This window comes from Macaca thibetana, chromosome 20, assembly GCF_024542745.1.
Source record: "Macaca thibetana thibetana isolate TM-01 chromosome 20, ASM2454274v1, whole genome shotgun sequence".
Lineage (NCBI taxonomy): Eukaryota > Metazoa > Chordata > Mammalia > Primates > Cercopithecidae > Macaca > Macaca thibetana.
Window position 1 is genome coordinate 34,426,419 of NC_065597.1, and position 19,242 is coordinate 34,445,660.

Below are 19,242 nucleotides of genomic sequence, written 5' to 3' on the forward strand. Positions count from 1 at the left end.
GGTATCACTTTTACACCATCATAAAAGTTGAAAAATTATAAGTAGAACCATCATTAAGTCAGGGACCATCTGTACATTAAACAGAATAGGTTATTTTGTTTTGTTTTGTTTTTTGTTTTTTCTTTGAGATCAAGTCTCACTCTGTTGTGCAGGCCAGAGTGCAGTGGTGCAGTCTCGGCTCACTGCAACCCCCACCTCCTGGGTTCAAGTGATTCTCATGCCTCAGCTTCCCAAGTAAGTGGGATTACAGGCATGTGCCACTACGCCTGGCTATTTTTTTTGTGTGTATTTTTAGTAGAGACGGGATTTTGCTGTGTTGGCCAGATTGGTCTTGAACTCCTGGCCTCAAGTGATCTGTCCACCTCAGTCTCCCAAAGTGCTGGGATTACAGACATGAGCCACCATGCCCGCCTGGTTATTATTGTTTGAATGCTTGCTAACCCACATAGGATTGAGCCTTTATTATTTTTCCTACTTTGACCTATAAAGCTATTAATTGAGATTTTCCTTTTGGCAGATAACAATAGCAAAGTGAAGACAGCATCTAAGCTGTGTTCAGCCCTGACTCTTTCTGGTCTTGTGGAAGTGAAAGAGGTATGTTTGTAGACAACTTTCTTTGATGCCCTGCAGGTGAGGTAATCAGTATTGCTTAGAACTAGGAAACAAGAAATGCTTTGCATGTAAGATACATGATGCTTCAAAGGACAAAACTTGTGAGAATAGGCCGGGTGCTGTGGCTCATGTCTGTAATCTCAGCACTTTAGGAGGCCGAGGCAGGTGGATCACGAGGTCAGGAGATTGAGACCATCCTGGCTAACATGGCGAAACCCCGTCTCTACTAAAAATACAAAAAAATTAGCTGGGCCTGGTGGCAGGCGCCTGTAGTCCCAGCTACTTGGAGGCTGAAGCAGGAGAATGGTGTGAACCTAAGAGGTGGAGCTTGCAGTAAGCCGAGATCATGCCACTGCACTCCAGCCTGGGCGACAGAGTGAGACTCTGTCTCAAAAAAAAAAAAAAAAAACTTGTGAGAATAATCAACTTCGAAGAGACTCAACTTGGCCCATGTGGGCTGGGGCTTGTTCTTATCTCCTTGGTACTAGTTTAGTGGTAGTGACAGCTGAGGGGCATGAGCAGCAGCTCTGTTGCTTCCAACACCCACCTCTCAGTAGACCCGAATCCTAGGCCTGGGTGAACACTCACCTAGTTCAGCCTCACATTTTTTGTGGGAGGCTGGAATAGGTTAGGGGCAAAGTTCTTTTTCTGACAATTCAGTGGAAATATTTAAATTAAGCAGAAGTGTTTATATTTCTACACTCTTTGATGTTAAAATTTTCTTGGATGTGGGAGAGATAAATGTTACAGCATGATAGCTGATGTGCCTGTTATTTCTTACATAACGTAGGGCCTTAAATTCTTTATTTTTTATTTTTTTTAATTTTTTTTTCTTCTTTTTGGAGACAGTCTTGCTCTGTTGCCCAGACTGGAGTGCAGTGGCACGATCTCTGCTCACTGCAACATCCGCCTCCTGGGTTCAAGCAATTCTCCTGCCTCAGCCTCCCAAGTAGCTGGGATTACAGGCATGCACCGCCATACCCAGCTAATTTTTTGTATTTTTAGTATAGATGGGGGTTCGCTATGTTGGCCAGGCTGTTCTCGAACTCCTGACCTCAGGTGATCTACCCGCCTCAGCCTTCCAAATTGCTGGTATTGCAGGCGTGAGCCACTGCATCCTGCCAGGCCTTAGATTCTTTATGCCAGCGCTTTCTTATTTTTCCTTTTAGCTTAAGGTTTTCTGTGCTTGATTTTAAAATAAGGAATGTGTATTAGACCATTCTTCTGTTCCTATAAAGGAATACCTAAGACTGAATAATTTGTAAAGACAAGAGGCTTAATTGGCTCACTGTTCTGCAGACTGTACAGGAAGCATGGGCGTGCAACTGCTGGGTTTCTAGGGAGGCCTCAAGGAACTTTTACTCATGGCAGAAGGTGAAGCAGGAGCAGGCACATCACATGGCAAAGGCAGGATCAAGAAAGAGAGGAAGAGTTGGGGTGGGGAAGGTGCCACACTTTACAACAACCACGTCTCATGAGAATTTGGATGGTGCTAAACCATGCATGAGCAGTCTGCCCCCATGATCCAGTCACCTCTCACCAGGCCCCACCTCCAACACTGGGGATTACAATTCAACATGAGATTTAGAGGGGACACATATCCAAACTATATCAGACTCCTCATAAAAATTCACTTTATACTGAAGCATACAGAATATAAAGTGACATCCTACTCCTTGCTCACACTTCTTTCCCCAGAGGAAGCCACCAATGCCTTTTTGTATGTCCATTCAGACCTTTCCTATGTATTTACAAGCATCTACATGCACATACTTTTTTAAAAATTTAAATAAGATCATATGCATACATTGTTCAATCACCAGCTTTTTTCTCACCCTTAGATATCATAGACACTTACCCACTTCAGTGTATTTCCCTTCATTCATATTAATGATGTAATAGTATTCCATGCAATAGATGGACTATGATTTATGTAACCAGTCTATAATTATTGGACATAGAGGTGGCACCCTAACCCTTTTTTTCTACCTTTACTCTCTGCTACTTCATCCCAAGGAACATAGAAAGGATTTTGCTCCCCCTTTGTGTTTTGGGATATAAATTTCTGCTATGTTCATTGTGGGCATTCTTTCCTGTTACACAGTAAGACCACATCTGGTTCATTTTCATAATTATATTACATCCCCTACAATAACTAGCATATGCCTCATACCTAATATTTTATAACTACTTTTACATTTTCCAAGGGGTAGGCTCCAAGTAAACATGCAGACAAGGGTTATACTCTAGGGTTCCTCTCAGTGAGAAACTGAATGTGAGGCATAAAGCGATATCTGTTACCATCTACTGTTATATATTTAATGCACAGAAATGAGTCTTTAACTCCTGTGTAGGTAGACATAGTAAACCATTTTATAGAGGAGGGTGGACTAATCCTTTTGATGTCTTGAATTCTAGCTGCAGCGGGAGCCCCTAACCCCTGAGGAAGTACAGTCTGTTCGAGAATACCTTGGTCATGAAAGTGACCATCTGCTGTTTGTTCAGATCACAGGCAAAAAACCAAACTTTGAAGTGGGTTCTTCTAGTCAGCTTAAGCTTTCCATCACCAAGAAGCCTTCTCCTTCAGGTAAGGCTGGCCTAGGGACATTCTTCTGTTTGAATGGGCTTAGAGGGACATGTTAGAAATTGAGCCAGCAATAAATGAAATGGTGATATTTTTAGAGGATTAGTCCTTTGATTTCTGCCATTTCCACTATAGAAGAATACTTAATGTACTATTATCATGGGCATATTAGGATCCCAAACTGAAATAATGCATAGGTATTATCTAGTTCAGCTCCTTCTTCTGCACCAGAAGATACTGAGGCCTCCTAATTCTACAGGACTGAGTCACACAGTTTAATTAATGAAGTCCTTCCAGTTCCCAGAATTAACGTTTATCCTCAGAAGACCTCACAGTGTAGTGGTAATGGCAGATGAGAGTGCCCTGTTCCTCTTCTCATGTGCTTTTTTCCCCCGATGCCAGAAAAACCAGCTGTTCTTACTTTGAGGATGCTACGACACTTACGAACTGTATTTCTTCTGCCTAGAAAATTGTGTACAAGCACACACGCACACACACGTGCACACACACACACTGCCCCATGCTCATCCTTCCTATCACTATTTTTAAATGCCTGAATTGACCCAGCTGTGAGGTATGCACACATGTATAGATATATACTGGTACATCCCCCCTTGTACGGTTTTGACCATCTAACCTAAATCTTCAAGAAATCCTTTGGAATCTAACCTTTCGACTCATGGTTCCAGAATGAGTAGGAATAGCTTAGAAGAACAGTTGGCCCTGTGGCAGGTGTGAGCATCCAGTTGTGACAACGATCACTGGAGGGTACTCTTACCCCAAGGGCCTGCGAGGATTTGCGCACACTGCATCTGAGCCTCAGCTCTTGGGCTGTTCCTTGCATTCTCCTGACTAGACAGAGAACCGGGAGGTGTGAGGTTTGTCTGCCACTGATGGTGTTACCTTGCCACCAGCAGCTCTAGAGCCTATTTTCTTGTATGTAGCAGGTTTACATGAGGCTATAAAGCTCTGCTATTTTTAAAGGTTTTGACACATTTCTCGTTTAATCCTCAAAACACCTGCAGTAACATAGGGAGTACGATTTAGCTTCATGTTATAGGATGGAAACTAAGGTATCAAGGAGGAAGCAATATGGAATGGAGGTTAAAAGCATCAGACAGACTTTGCAGCCTGTGGAACCAGCCTAAGTGTCTAAACCTGTTTCCTCAGCAGTAAAACTAGGATGACAGTTACCTCATAAGGTTGTCAGCAGAATTAAGTTAGATAATGTATATAAAGTGCTTAATATGGTGCCTGGTACAAAGCAAGTGCTTAGCAAATGGTGACTGCTGTAACTACCAGAAAGTGGTTGGCCCAAGGTCCTCTTACAGGAGTAGGGCTGGACTTTGAACCCACGTCTTCTGCCTCCCAGGCCAGTGTGTTCTTTTCTACACAGCAGAAAGCATTTAGGTATGTTTGTAATTAATAGTTTCTGACTGTTTTTATGGAGTTTTTTTCTTTTATTGCTTGGACTCAGTGAAGCCTGCTGTGGACCCTGCTGCTGCCAAGCTGTGGACCCTCTCAGCCAACGATATGGAGGACGACAGCATGGTGAGCTGGCACCGCGGTCACTTGATGGCTTTCTTTCAGGCCCCGGTTTGGGTGTGAACAGCTATAGTGACCTTTCTGGACTTGTAGGTGTGAATGTATTTAAAGCCCAGATTTATGACTATGCCTGTCACTTATATCTTTGATTTAGAAGAAAACTCCATGTTGGTGGCTCTTTTTTTTTGGAGACAGAGTCTCGCTCTCTTGCCCAGGCTGGAGTGCAATGGCACAGTCTCGGCTTACTGCAGTCTCTACTCCCGGGTTCAAGTGATTCTCGTGCTTCAGCCTCCCAAGTAGCTATGATTACAGGCACGTGCCACCATACCTGACTAATTTTTGTATTTTTAGTAGAGACGGGGTTTCACCATGTTGGCCAGACTGGTCTCAAAACTCCTGACCTCAAGTGATCTGCCCACCTTGGCCTCCCAAAGTGTTGGGATTACAGGCGTGAGCCACTGCACTCAGCTGTGTTGGTGGCATTTTAAATTTTTTAGCATTTCTTTTTCCCCACATAATTTCTTGTTCTCACTTCATATGATATGTTGAAAACTCTTGTGGGCATGTGTAAACCTGAAAAGATTTTGTCAGCTTAAATAGTTTTATTGGCACCTTTGTTTGGGCAAGTTGCTGAACGTTCCATGCTTTAAAAAGCCCTGTTTTCCATCTTTGATTGGCCCTGCCTGTAATAAAATTCTTCATTTCTACACCTCTACTATTGAAGTTAGAGTAGTGAGCAAAATAAGTCAGGTTCATGCTCTCATAGGGTTTACAGACTAAGTGTCTACACATTTACAAAGAATTACATAAAGGTATATATAATTATTTGATTTTTCTCTGGGATTATGTAGAAGATGTTTTATTCCCTTTTTCACATGACTCTTCATAAACACTTCTGTCCCTCTCTGTTCTGCCTGTTCCCTCCCTTCTCCTCATTCCTGCCCCTAACCCCCAACATGTGTATATTCTCTACACAATGCTGGCCAGTCTTACAGCTTTTTCTCATGTAAATTTGTTTCTAATTCCTTCACATCCTAGTGCATCTTCTGTGGATGTAGTTTAACTCACTGTTGGCCTCTTGAGCATGTGGTCAGGTTGAACATGATGATCAACCAAAAGTAGGACAGGGTGGACACCTTCTTTAGCCTGGACTCCAAGTTTCCTCTTAAAGCCTGTGGTCACTTTAGCTTTTCATTAGCAGAGACCACGACTGTGTCACTCATTGCTTTGAACACTCTCCAGGATCTCATTGACTCAGATGAGCTGCTGGATCCAGAAGACTTGAAGAAGCCAGATCCGGCTTCCCTGCGGGCTGCTTCTTGTGGAGAAGGGAAAAAGAGGAAGGCCTGTAAGAACTGGTGAGTGCTGGGTTGACTGGAGCCTGCCATGCTGCATGCAGTGGCTTTGTGCTCAAGTCATCACAGTGCTGTACTATTTTTAAAACATATGTTTTCCAGCCTGGGCAATACAGGGAGACCATCTCTGCAAATAATTAAAAAAAAAAAAAAAAATTAGCCAGGCATGGTGGTATGTGCCTGTGGTCCCAGCTACTTGGGAGGCAAAGGCAGGAGGATCACTTGAGCCTGGGATGTCGAGGCTGCAGTGAGCCGTAATTGTGCCATGCATCTAATTTCACTCTTCCTCAAAACCCTACCAGTAAGCCACGATTGTGCCACTGCACTCCAGCCTGGGCATCAGAGTGAGACCTTGGTGTCTTCACATTTGTTTTTATAAATGGATGGGAAGGATTGTAGAAAGTTAATCAGTGGTATTCAGGCTTGTTTAATCATCAGTGTTTTTTAAATGTAAAAGCTGCCAGCATTTACAAATCAGGAAATTACAAGTGAAAACAGATTTTTTTCCCCTTCTGTTCTTGAATTTGGAAAATATGGCAAACTGGGTCCACTTTCCCCAGCATGATTACCAGCTGAAGTTGAGTAGTGGCTGCCCTCTGTAAACAGAATACACACACTCTACTTCCCTCATCCTCCTCCCACTCCTGTCTCCCTCAGCAGCCTCTCACATTGCTGCTGTCTGCCTGGCTCATAGGCTTCTGAGTTATGACACTGGTGTGAAGAGAAAAGGCTTAAAGCACATTTTGGCACTGTTAGGATTTGGGATTTCTGGGTGGTGATAATTCTCGTTCATTAATTACTGATTTTCCCACAGCACCTGTGGCCTTGCTGAAGAACTGGAAAGAGAGAAGTCGAGGGAACAGATGAGCTCCCAACCTAAGTCGGCTTGTGGAAACGTAAATATCAGGATCATTCCTCGGCATTCACACACCCCCAGGGGGATTAGGCCTCCTTCTAAACCAAGCACATACAAGCTCCACCTCAAATATTTTAGTAACAGACAAATGCGTGAGCACACGAACATAGGTAGTAATGGGGAGAGAGGCTTTCTCCTGAGAGTGAGAGTGGGTTAGCATGCTTGTGCTGGTAGGGGAGGGTCTTGTTGTGTTTTTTTATTTTTGGCCCATTTCTTTGTACTTCAGAGTGGGACCTGATGGTTAGACATTTAGCTGAAGTTGGTTGTGTTTTGAACTGCATAGAATATAGAACTATGGCCGAGTGCGGTGGCTCACGCCTGTAATCCCAGCACTTTGGGAGGCCGAGGCAGATGGATCACAAGGTCAGGAGATCGAGACCATCCTGGCTAACACGGTGAAACCCCGTCTCTACTAAAAATCCAAAAAAATTAGCCGGGCGTGGTGGCAGGCGCCTGTAGTCCCAGCTACTCAGGAGGCTGAGGCAGGAGAATGGCAGGAACCCAGGAGGTGGAGCTTGCAGTAAGCCAAGATCGCGCCACTGCACTCCAGCCTGGGCTATGGAGTGAGACTCTGTCTCAAAAAAACAAAAGAACTATGGCCTCCTAGGGAACTTTTCTTGACTGTAGTTTTTCACGAAACCAGAAATCTTGAAAACTTTTAATATTTGGGACTCAATTGGACCTGCAAACATACTCAGCCATTTCCTTCAGGCCACTGTGACCACATGAAATTAGGAATTTCTTTCTTCTGGCTGGTATGCGTGGGATAAGCTGACCCTTGGCTTCCCCATTTTCTCTCTCCAGTGCTACCTGGGCGATGCCTTCCGCTGTGCCAGCTGCCCCTACCTTGGGATGCCAGCCTTCAAACCTGGGGAAAAGGTGCTTCTGAGTGATAGCAATCTTCATGATGCCTAGGAGGGACCTGACATGGGACCCATCTGCTCCTCCAGCCAACTCCTGTCCCTCACATCCCACCACGGTGGCTCCTCCCACCTCCTCTGGATTTGTTCACTCTGAGATCCATTTGCAGAGTGGGTGCTTAGATAGAGTGAAGCTGGCTGGGGGGCGCAGTGGTGTGTAGTGCTGCTGTGTATCAAAAGACCAAGGTATTATGGGGCCCGGTTACTCAGAATGGGATGGGTTTCTTCACCTCATGTTAAGAGAAGGGAGTGTGTCCTGAAGAAGCCCTTCTTCTGATGTTAAAATGCTGACCAGAACACTCTTGAGCCCAGGCATCCTGGAGCATTAACACTCTGTGACGAGCTCCAGACCCCTGCCCTGAGTCTCATCTCAGCAGTGCTGCCACCTGCTTGTCTTTCAGAGTTGTTAGTTTACTCCATTCTTTGTGACATGAGTTAAGTGTCTCACAACCTCCTCAGGGCACCAGAGGACTCACTCACTGGTTGCTGTGATGATATCCAGTGTTCCTCTGCCCCCTTCCACCCCCAACCACATTTTACTGTAGCATTGTATCTGTGTCCTGTTGTCATTTCTGTTAACCTTCAGGTATTAAACTTGCTGCATATCTTGAGATATCTTGAGATTCTGCATGTCTTGTAAAGAGAGGGGATGTGCATTTGTGTGTGATGTTGGATAGTCATCCACGCTTAGTTTGGACCATTGGAGGAACTTAGTGTCACACACAAATGGGGCTAGTCCTATGCTTAGAATAAGGCCTGTCTGCCCACTCTAGAAGAGCCCAGGTTGGTGAGCATTTAGAGGGAAGCAGGGCAGAACTCTGAACAACAATAAGTCTCTATGAGCAGAGACCCCTTTATTCTTGTTACCCACCCGTACGGACTTGGGATCAATCTTGCCAAATATTTGGAGAGATTGTGTGGATTTAAGAGACCTGGATTTTTATATTTTATCGGTAAATAAAAGTGTTCATTGGTATCTGTCCTTGAAACTTGATTGGATTCTCCAAGTTTGCTTTTGCTTATGCTAGTCCCTGCTGGTAGATTTTAGTTGTTGGTGTGGCTAATTGAAGTTTGGCTCCAAAGACCCTTTTATATGCAGGTCTAAGATGACCCCTAGTGACTCATGCCCTTGTATAATAACCTCCCCTTGAGTTTCAGCAGGACCTGTGAATGTGATGGGATAATCCGTACTGCGATTAGGTTGCATTCTGTGGCAAAAGTGAAGGGATTTTGCAGATGTAATTAAAGTCCCTAATGGACTTTAAGTTAATTAAAAGGGACATTATCCTGAGGGGGCCTGACCCAATCAGTTGATCCTTTAGAAGAACTAGAGAAGAGTTTCTTTTGCTAGCCATGAAGAAATAAGTTACTGTATTAGTCTATCTCTTACTACTATAAAGAACTGTCCTTGACTGGGTAATTTGTAAAGGGAAGAGGTTTAATTGACTCAACAGTTCTGCATGTCTGGAGAGGCCTCAGGGAACTTACAATTATGGAGGAAGGCGAAGGGGAAGCAAGACACCACCTTCACAAGGCGGCAGGAAGGAGATATGCCGAGCAAAGAGGGAAGAGTCCTTTATAAAACCATCAGATCTTGTGAGAACTCACTATCATGAAAACAGCATGGGGGAAACTGCCCTCATGATTCAGTGACCTCCACCCCTCTCCCTTGACACATGGGGATTATGGGGATTTCAATTCAAGATGAGATTTGGGTGGGGACCCGAAGCCTCACCATATCAAGCAGTGAGAGGGCCACGGAACTGTGAGTGCAGGCTCCTCACACGTTGGCAGACAGTCAAGAAAAAGGGGACCTTAGTCTACAGCTGCAAGGAACTGCATTCTGCCAACAATCACGTTAGCTTGGAGAGGACCCCAAGTTCCAGATGAGAATGCAGTCTATCCAGTACCTTGTAAGATCCTGAGTAGAGGCCCCAGTCTTCTGTGCCAGGACTCCTGGCACACAGAACTTGTGATAAGAAATGGGTGTTATAAGCAGCTAAATGTGAGGTCGTTGATTACACAGCAATAGGAAACTAATTCAGCCCCAGAATGGTTTGACAGTAACATTATTATTATTATTATTTTTTGTTTTTGTTGTTGTTGTGGTTGTTTTGAGACTGAGTCTTGCTCTGTCACCCAGGCTGGAGTGCAGTGGTGTGATCTTGGCTCACTGCAACCTCTGCCTCCCAGGTTCAGGTGATTCTCCTGTCTCAGCTTCCCGAGTAGCTGGGACTATAGGCGTGCACCATCACGCCCAGCTAATTTTTTGTATTTTTAATAGAGACAGGGTTTTACCATGTTAGCCAGGCTGGTCTCAAACTCCTGACCTCGTGATTTGCCTGTCTCGGCCTCCCAAAGTGCTGGGGTTAACAGGCATGAGCCACCACGCCCGGCCCGATAGTAACATAATTATTAAGCTGCAGGGCCACTGTTAGTTGCTTCTGCTGCACTTGCCCAGATGAAGGACAAAAATCTCACCCTCCAGGTTGAGGACAAGAGATCCTGAGCCAGAGCTTCCTGAACAGGCCTAGCAAATGCAACAAGCCCTCGCCGATTCTTGTTACGAGTCCCAGATGCTGCTGGCAAAAAGGACGCTGCCGCCTCCTATCTGCTGCAGTTGGTGTAGTTAATGATTTCACGCCGGCAGTTGCCGTGTCACTCCACAGGGTCCGGGGCAAGCCGGCCAGCTCGGAGTTTGGGGCCCAGAGTGAGGAAAGAGTCCTTGCCAATCAGCAGAGCACACCTGGGCTGGGGGCTCAGCCACACCTGCACCTGCACCTGCACCCAGTGAGGCAACAGTCAGGCAGGCTAGAGGTTTCGGCCTTCAGCAAGCTCACAGTATTGGAGCCAACACGGGCTCCGATAATCACTGAATGCAACCTCATCTTACATCTGAGGAAAGGGTGAGACCAGGAGGGTAACCTGCTGCCATCATTCACCTAAGCACCTCTTAAAAGTACTGAGGCCTGGCCGGGCGCGGCGGCTCATGCCTGTAATCCCAGCACTTTGGGAGGCCGAGGCAGGCAGATCATGAGGTCAGGAGATCGAGACCATCCTGGCTAACACGGTGAAATCCCGTCTCTACTAAAAATACAAAACATTAGCCGGACGTGGTGGTGGGCGCCTGTAGTCCCAACTACTTGGGAGGCTGAGGCAGGAGAGTGGCATGAACCCAGGAGGCAGAGCTGGCAGTGAGCCGAGATCGTGCCACTGTACTCCAGCCTGGGAGACAGAGACTCCGTCTCAAAAAAATAAACAAAAGTACTGAGGCCTGGCCTGGCATGGTGGCCCACACCTGTAATCCCAGCTCTTTGGGAGGCCAAGGCAGGTGGATCACCTGACGTCAGGAGTTCGAGACCAGCCTGGCCAACATTGTGAAACGCCGTCTCTACTAAAAATATAAAAATTAGCCAGGTGTGGTGGTGCATGCCTGTAATCCCAGCTACTTGGGAGGCTGAGGCAGTTGAATCGCTTGAACCGGGGAGGTGGAGGTTGCAGTAGGGCAAGATGGCGCCATTGCATTCCAGCCTGGGTGATAAGAGTGAAACTCCGTCTAAAAAAAAGAAAAAAAGTACTGAGGCCCGATGTCCTTGGACCTTCTGAGTCAGCCCAATGTGGACCGAGGTGGGGCTAGGGGTGTAATCTTTCTTCTTTTTTTGTTTTCTAAGGTCTCTAGCTTAGAACTTGGCAGTGTACATTTGGGACTTCCTCCTTCTGAAATCACTCAAAAGCAGTAAATGGAGGGGATAGCAGAGACAAACCACACCTTCCTTGGGGTTAGGAGGCAGCCAAAACAGAACCACAAAATACTTGGAAGGAGATGAGAGCAGAGGCTTTGGAGCCAGAGTGTGGACAGGAGAGAAGGGAGAGCAGTTGAGGGTGCAAACCTGCTCCAGGTGAAGAAACCCCTGAGCTGCAGAATGGGCCCCTGTTTGTAACAGTGGGGTCCAAGTGCACAGGCAGGCAGTGGAGCTGAAGGGAGAACCCCACAGTGGAGCCTGGCGTGCTGGAAGCACCCTGGTCTCTGCACTGGAGAAGAGAGACTGTGAACAGCCCAGCTGCCTGTCCTCGTGGCAGGGAGAAGGCTAAACAGAAACCTTACCAAGTGTGGGTGAAAATGTGGCCAGGTGGGAACTCATTGTTGGTGAGGATACTTTAGGCAATGTCACCCTCATGTCACTTTGAACACTGGCTGCATATTAGAATCACCTGGATAGCTTCCAAAAATGAACCAAACCAAACCAAAACAAAACAAAAGCCTATCCTGGGTTTCCTTTCCAAAACCCAATTCAGTCAGAATCCCCTGGAGTAGGGCCCAGGGCATCAGCATTTTTGCAAAGCTCTCCCAGGTCATCGTAGAGTGCAGCCAGGATTGAGAACCACTGCCCTAGAGAAATTCTTTGGCCCATGCACCAGGAGACAATCTAAACAAGTATTCAAAGCAGCAGTACTTCTAAGAGACAATCCAAATGGCCATTAACAAGAATGTGAATGAATGAGCTGTGTGTCCAAGCAGTGGAACACTGCACAGCAGTAATGAGCTATAGCTGTGCACTTCAACATGGAAGAATCACGAAGCAACAACAGCCACAAAAGCAAGTCACAGAAGTGTGTGTGTGTGTGTGTGTGTGTGAGAGAGAGAAATATTTCATTTACATAAAGTTCAAAAACATGCCAGATCCATCAGCCTGTCATTAAGGATATACACATACACATGTGCATATACATGATGTATACAAACACGTGTGTGACAAAACCAATAAAGAAGCTCAAGGGGAATGATAAAATTCAGGACCACAGTTGGCTCCACAGGGAGACGGGAGAAAGAGGCAGGACTTCATAGTAGCAGGAAAGTTCTATTTCTTTGGCTGGACGGTGGGCATACAAGTGTTAATTTTTATTGGTTTGTATACCTGCCATATACATGATGGATTTGTATTTTTTTTTTTTTTTTTTTTTGTGACGGAGTCTCGCTCTGTCAACCAGGCTGGAGTGCAGTGGTGGAACCTCTGCCTCCCAGGTTCAAGCGATTCTCCTGCCTCAGCCTCCCAGGTAGCTGGAATTACAGGCGTGTGCTACCATGCTAAGCTGATTTTTGTATTTTTAGTAGAGACAGGGTTTCACCTTGTTGGCCGGGCTGGTCTCAAACTCCTGACCTCAGGTGATTCACTCGCCTCGGCCTTCCACAGTGCTGAGATTAGCAGGCGTGAGCCACCGTGCCCAACTGATGGATTTGTTATTTCTAAGAAACTTCATTGAAAAAAACCTGAAAACCCCTCACATAAAACCCTGGGTCTTAAGGAGAATACTGCTAGCCCAGGACAAAGTCCTGCATCTCCCCAACATGAACCTGAACCTCCATGGAACACTTGACACTGTTATCTCATGCAAAAATTTTAAAGTAGAACTAGTAAGGCATCTATATAAAGCTGCCTCAGAATAATAATAACAGTGGGAGAAGGTTGCCACAGAGCAGGTAAATACTGTTTGTGACCAAATTTTTTGCTACAAGTTACACAAATGTATAAAATAGCTTTGTGCCGAGTGGGGGTGGGGATGGGGCAGCTTCGGGTGGCTCTTACTTCACCCCTCTGGGGAAAAGCAGGGACAGAAGCCCCCACTCAGCCCTTAGTGACTTCAGGTCTCACCTTCAGTGGTCACTCCTGGTGGTCAGCTGGTGGTCTGGTCATTGGTTACCCATGGCCCACCATCCAGCATTGAGGCTTTCACCTCTGCAAAGCACTGTGATGATCTGGAGACTGCATTTAGACTCAGCTGGGTTAGAATGCTCCCTCCTTTCCTTCCTTCTTTCCTCCCTTCTCCTCCCCTCCCCTCCATTTCCCTCCCCTCCCCTTCCCTTCCCTTCCTTTTTGATTTTCCATAATTACTTAAACATTTTTTCTCTTAAATCATGAAAGATTTCAAATACAGAGAATTTCCAGTAGACAACTAGCTTTGCTGTGTGTGATTCCGATCGCTCCTTTTTTCATACACAAGTTTTACAGCAGTGGTGAAATCTCTTCACTGCCCTCCTAGAGGACTCCTTTGTCCTGAGCTGATGTATGTCTCATCCAAGCCTGCTCCTCTGCAGAAAAGTGAATATTGAATATGTCTTTTTTATGAAATTCGCATAACATAAAATTAACGATTTAAACAATTCAGCAGCATTTGGTACATTCTCAGTGTGGTGCAACCACTGCCCCGATCTAGTTCCAAAATGTTTTCATTACCCTAAAAGGAAACCCCATCCCCAGTAAGCAGTCCCTTCCCGTCTTCTTCTCTCACCATCTCTGGTCACCACCAGCGGGTGTTCTGACTCCATAGAGTTACTTCCAACATTTCATATGAATGAAATTATACACTGTGTGACCTTCTGCAGTTGGCTGCTTTAGCTCAGCACAGTGTTTCAAATTTCACCCATAACACAGGGCGTATCCATGCAGAAAAATCTTCCTTGTATGGTTAGACCACTTTTGTTTATCCATTTATCTGTTGATAGGCCTTGGGCTGTTTCCAGCTTTGTGCTGTAGTAGATATCCCACCATGAACATGTATGTGCAAGGACTAAACGAGTCCTTTGGGCCAGGCATGGTGGCTCACGCCTGTAATCCCAGCACTTTGGGAGGCCGAGGCGGGCAGATCACGAGGTCAGGAGATCTAAACCATCCTGGCTAACATGGTGAAACCCCGTATCTGCTAAAAATACAAAAAATTAGCCAGGTGGCAGGCGCCTGTAGTCCAGCTACTCGGGAGGCTGAGAGAGGAGAATGGCGTGAACCCAGGAGGCGGAGCTTGCAGAAAGCCAAGATCGCCCCACTGCACTCCAGCCTCGGCGATGAGCAAGACTCCATCTCCAAAAAAAAAAAAAAGTCCTTTGAAGGCTGACTTTTTGGCTGTGACAGTTTCTCAGACTTTCCTTGTTTGGGATGAGCTTGATCATTTTGAGGAGGACTGGTCAGGGTTTGTTTGCTTGTTTTGAGACAGAGTCTCACTCTGTTGCCCAGGCTGGAGTGCAGTGCACTGATCTTGGCTCACTGCAACCTCTACCTCCCAGGTTCAAGCAATCCCCCCACCTCAGCCTCCCAAGTAGCTGGGATTACAGGCGTTCACCACCATGCCCAGCTAATTTTTGTATTTTTAGTACTGTCAGAGTTTTACCCTGTTGACCGGGCTGGTCTCAAACTCCTGACCTCAAGTGATCTGCCTGCCTCGGCCTCCCAAAGTGCTGGGATTACAGGTGTGAGCCACCATGCTTGGCTGAAGGCTGACTTCTTAAAGCCCTGATCCCTTTGCTTGTCTGAGTATTTCACCCCTGTGGTTGCCATGCTGGCTTTGGAAAAGGGCACAGGGAATATTCAGGTGATGGCAGTTCAATTATGAGGAAATGGCAGGTTTTCTTTTCTTTTCTTTTTTTTTTTTTTTTTTTTTTTTTTTTTTTTTTTTTTTTTTTTGAGACAGAGTCGCACTCTGTTGTCCAGGCTGGAGTGCAATGGCTCGATCTCAGCTCACTGCAATCTCTGCCTCCTGAGTTCAAGCGATTCTCCTGCCTCAGCCTCCCGAGTAGCTGGTATTACATGCATGCATCACCATGCTTGGCTAATTTTTGTATTTTTAGTAGAGACGAGGTTTCACCGTGTTAGTCAGGCTGGTCTTGATCTCTTGACCTCATGATCGTGAGCCACTGCGCCCGACTGGAGATGGCAGGTTTTCTAAGACTGTGGTCCCCTAAGGGCAATGTGAGAGGTAGAGAAGTAGCCATATTGGCACATCCCGAAACAGGTGAGAGCGGGTCCAGTTCCATTGCTTCAAGGAGAAATAGGCTCAGGCAGGTGAGGCACATGTGTCCAGGTCCAATGGCCAGTCAGTGGCAAAGCAGAGACTCCAAACAGGTCCCTGACCCTTTGTGTTAAAATGTACTTTCAAAGATAAGCTTTTTTAGCTCCCACATATGAGTGAGAACATGAGATAGTTGTCTTTCTGAGCCTGGCTTATTTCACTTAACATAATGACTATCCATCCATTTTGCTGCAAATGACTGGATTCCTTTTTTTTTTTTTTTTTTTTAATGGCTGAATAGTACTCCGTTGTGTACATGTACCAAATTTCTTTATTTATTCTTCCATTGATGGACACGGGTTGATTCCATATCTTGGCTATTGTGAATAGTGCTGCAATAAGCATGGGGGTGCAGGTATCCCTTTGATATATTGATTTCCTTTCCTTTGGATAAATACCTAGTGGTAGAATTGCTGGATCATATGGTAGTTCTATTTAGGAGAGAGGGAGTGATGGGGAGAGATTGGATGGATAGAAGGAATAATTTCCAGTGTTTGATTGCACAGTAGGGTGACTAGTAAACAATTTATTGTGTATTTCTTTTTCTTTTCTTTTCTTTCTTTCTTTTTTTTTTTTTGAGACGGAGTTTTGCTCTTGTTGCCCAGGCTGGAGTGCAATGGCGCGATCTTGGCTCACTGCAACCTCTCCCGGGTTCAAGCAATTCTCCTGCCTCAGCCTCCTGAGTAGCTAGGATTACAGGTGCTTGCCACCACATCCAGCTAATTTTTTTTGTATTTTTTAGAGACAGGGTTTCACCATGTTGGCCAAGCTGGTCTAGAACTCCTGAACAGGTGACCTACCCGCCTTGGCCTCTCAAAGTGCTAGGATTACAGGTGTGAGCCACTATGCCTGGCCTTTTTTTTTTCTTTTTGAGACAGGGTCTCCCTCTGTCACCCTAGCTGGAGTGCAGTGGTGCCATCACGGTTCACTGCAGCCTCAACCTGCTGTGCTCAAGTGATCCTCCTACCTCAGCCTCCTGGGTAGCTGGCAGCACAGGCACACGCTACCATGCCTGGCTAACTTTGTGTTTCATAAAGACTGAGTCTCACTATGTTGCCCAGACTGGTCTCAAACTCCTGGGCTCAAGTGATCCTCCCACCTCGGCCTCCCAGAGTGCTGGGGTTACAGGTGTGAGCCACTATGCCCGGCCTATTGTATATTTCAAAATGGCTAGAAGATTTGAAACATTCCCAACATAGTGAAATGGTAAATGTTCAAGGTGATGGATATCCTGATTACCTTGATCTGATCATTACGCATTGGACACCTGTGTCAAAGTATCACATGTGCCCCATAAATGTGTACAATTACTATGTGTCAATTTAAAAAATTTTAAATGCACCCACAGGATTTGAATTGATGGAGGTGGCTGAGTGACAACACAGAGCAACCAAGGCCACTGAAAGAAGAATTTATTACTTGCATCTCCCAGGAGAACAGGGCACGGCACACATGCAGGACCACACACAGGGGCCACAGAGGGAGCACCAAGTTTGGTCAGGAGGCTGAAAGGAAGGTTCAGAACAGCACAGGCCACAGCCTTTCATGGGGTTTCCACTTGAAGGGCAAGGCAGGCCAGGGGAAGCAGCCCAGGTCTGGCTAGTTGGAATAATTCCAGAGGGCCTTGGGCATAGGGGCTGCCCCTAGTTGTCTCTACCCGGCTCTGGGTGATTCAGGGCAGGGGAAATCTTGGCTTGGTGTGAGAGTTAAATATAGATGGTTGGGGGGTCTGTGATCGGGATTGGTCGGAGGGTTTGTAACTATTACTACTTTCAAAAACTTGCAAAATCCGGCTTGCAGGGGAGGTGTAAATGCCTTTGGCCCTGTGATTTGGCCCTGTGATAAATGGATGCCAAATAGAACAAATACAGTCTCTAAGAAAATACAGGGAAACACCCCGGCCCACAGCTCTCGGCACTGCCCAGGTTGCGTCTGGAGTTAGTGGCCCTGCTAGTCCCAGCAGCATTCCTTCCTTCTTCCTCTTCATCCAGCAAACCCCAGGCAGTGTAATTGGTGGTTTCTTAGCTTCTGTTCCCCCAAGAGAAGAGCTGGCCAGCTACAGACACCCCTGCCTCAAGGCCTAGTGCAGCTACAAACAGATGTGGCTGATCCCAGCCCCTGGGGACAGCGATGGGGTTGGAGTCCAGCTGGTGGGGTCAGGGCCTCTGGCGCATCAGCCTCAGAACTTCCTCCTAAGAGCAGAGTGCCCTCTGGTGGGCCGTTGGAGAACAATCCAATTCTAATTTCCACATTTGGAGATGAGATGTGTTTCAGGCCCGGTTGTTAGGGCTCCCCAGGAAATTTCTCTTTCCCCACTAGTGCCCCTTGTGGAATTCACCCAAGCAACACTGATGAAAATGTATAAATCAAATATACACTATGCACAAAGCTTTTTTCCTCCTCATAAATGAGTCTGGTACTGTTTCCTGACCCAAATACCTGCTCAGTGCGTTTACTGGGTAAATCACCCAAGCAGCTCCAATTACAAGGGACAGAGTGTGGTCAGGATTAGACTGAGGTGAGAGCTGGCAGCAGGTGGAGGACACACAGCCCAGGTTCAGATGCAACCAGAGAGACCAGGGCTGGTTGTGTGGCTGCCGGGGAGGCAACACTGAGTTGAACGTTGAAGAGAAACTGGATTTCAGAAGAGTGGCTCACACCTGTAATCCCAGCACTTTGGGAGGCTGAGGCAGGCGGATCACTTGAGCTCAGGAGTTCGAGACCAGCCTGGCCAACATGGTAAAACCCTGTCTCTTCTAAAAATACAAAAATCAGCTGGGTATGGTGGCACACACCTATAATCCCAGCTACTCAGGAAGCTGAGGCATGAGTATCCCTTGAACCCGGGAGACAGAGGTTGCAGTGAGCCGAGATCATACCACTGCACTCCAGCTTGGGGACACAGCCAGACTCCATCTGAAAAGAAAAAAAAGCAGGGGTGGGGTGGGGGAGGAGGGGAGGCACCTATCAGCTGAAAGAAGCAACGTAAGTCTGGCACTCCTCCTCACTTTTCACCCCGAACCTGCCCATTCCTCTTTTTCCCTCCCAGCTTTCCAATCATGGCAGCCTCCAAGTCACACCTCCTTAAAATGCCCTGAGGTCACATGGCAGTTGTCCTAGCTCTTGCATCTCACCATCCCCCAGCTTGCACCGGATGCTGCTCGTGAATACTTGGATTCTGAATCGTGCATTTTGTTGCCAGTCCTGGATCCACCTCTTCCCTGCCTTTATGCAACGCCCCCACCCTACCTCGCTTTCAGGGACCCTCTGGCAACTCCCCACCTCCTCACAGGCCTCCACGGCAGCTCTACTTATCTCAGCTTATAATATGGGCTTCTGAGTAGGATTTCAGTAGGGGGGGAGAAAAAAAGGTCTTGCTTTTTTAAACGAAGTTTGCTGGAGGCCAGGCGCAGTTGCTCATGCCTGGGATTTCAGCACTTTGGGAGGCCAAGGTGAGTGGATCACATGAGG

The 19,242-nt window shown here is 46.5% G+C and overlaps 4 protein-coding genes across 7 annotated transcripts in view; 2 read left to right on the top strand and 2 right to left on the bottom strand.

The window, feature by feature from the left end:
- The window catches only part of CIAPIN1 (cytokine induced apoptosis inhibitor 1), a 321,083-nt gene extending 312,178 nt beyond the window's left edge, over positions 1 to 8,905 (top strand). For all 4 annotated transcript variants that reach the window (XM_050773100.1, XM_050773098.1, XM_050773099.1 and 1 more), the window contains 6 exons: positions 518 to 594; positions 3,031 to 3,199; positions 4,674 to 4,747; positions 5,984 to 6,099; positions 6,911 to 6,992; positions 7,817 to 8,905. In XM_050773100.1, coding sequence (XP_050629057.1) covers positions 518 to 594; positions 3,031 to 3,199; positions 4,674 to 4,747; positions 5,984 to 6,099; positions 6,911 to 6,992; positions 7,817 to 7,927 — 629 coding nt within the window. In that variant the 3' untranslated portion in view covers positions 7,928 to 8,905. The remainder of the gene's footprint in view (positions 1 to 517; positions 595 to 3,030; positions 3,200 to 4,673; positions 4,748 to 5,983; positions 6,100 to 6,910; positions 6,993 to 7,816) is intronic.
- Positions 1 to 19,242, bottom strand: part of POLR2C (RNA polymerase II subunit C) — a 103,146-nt gene that overhangs the window by 34,275 nt on the left and 49,629 nt on the right. The window lies entirely within an intron of this gene.
- PLLP (plasmolipin) overlaps positions 1 to 19,242 on the top strand; it is a 194,887-nt gene that overhangs the window by 26,735 nt on the left and 148,910 nt on the right. The gene's annotated exons all lie outside the window — the stretch shown is intronic.
- COQ9 (coenzyme Q9) overlaps positions 1 to 19,242 on the bottom strand; it is a 292,337-nt gene that overhangs the window by 23,345 nt on the left and 249,750 nt on the right. The gene's annotated exons all lie outside the window — the stretch shown is intronic.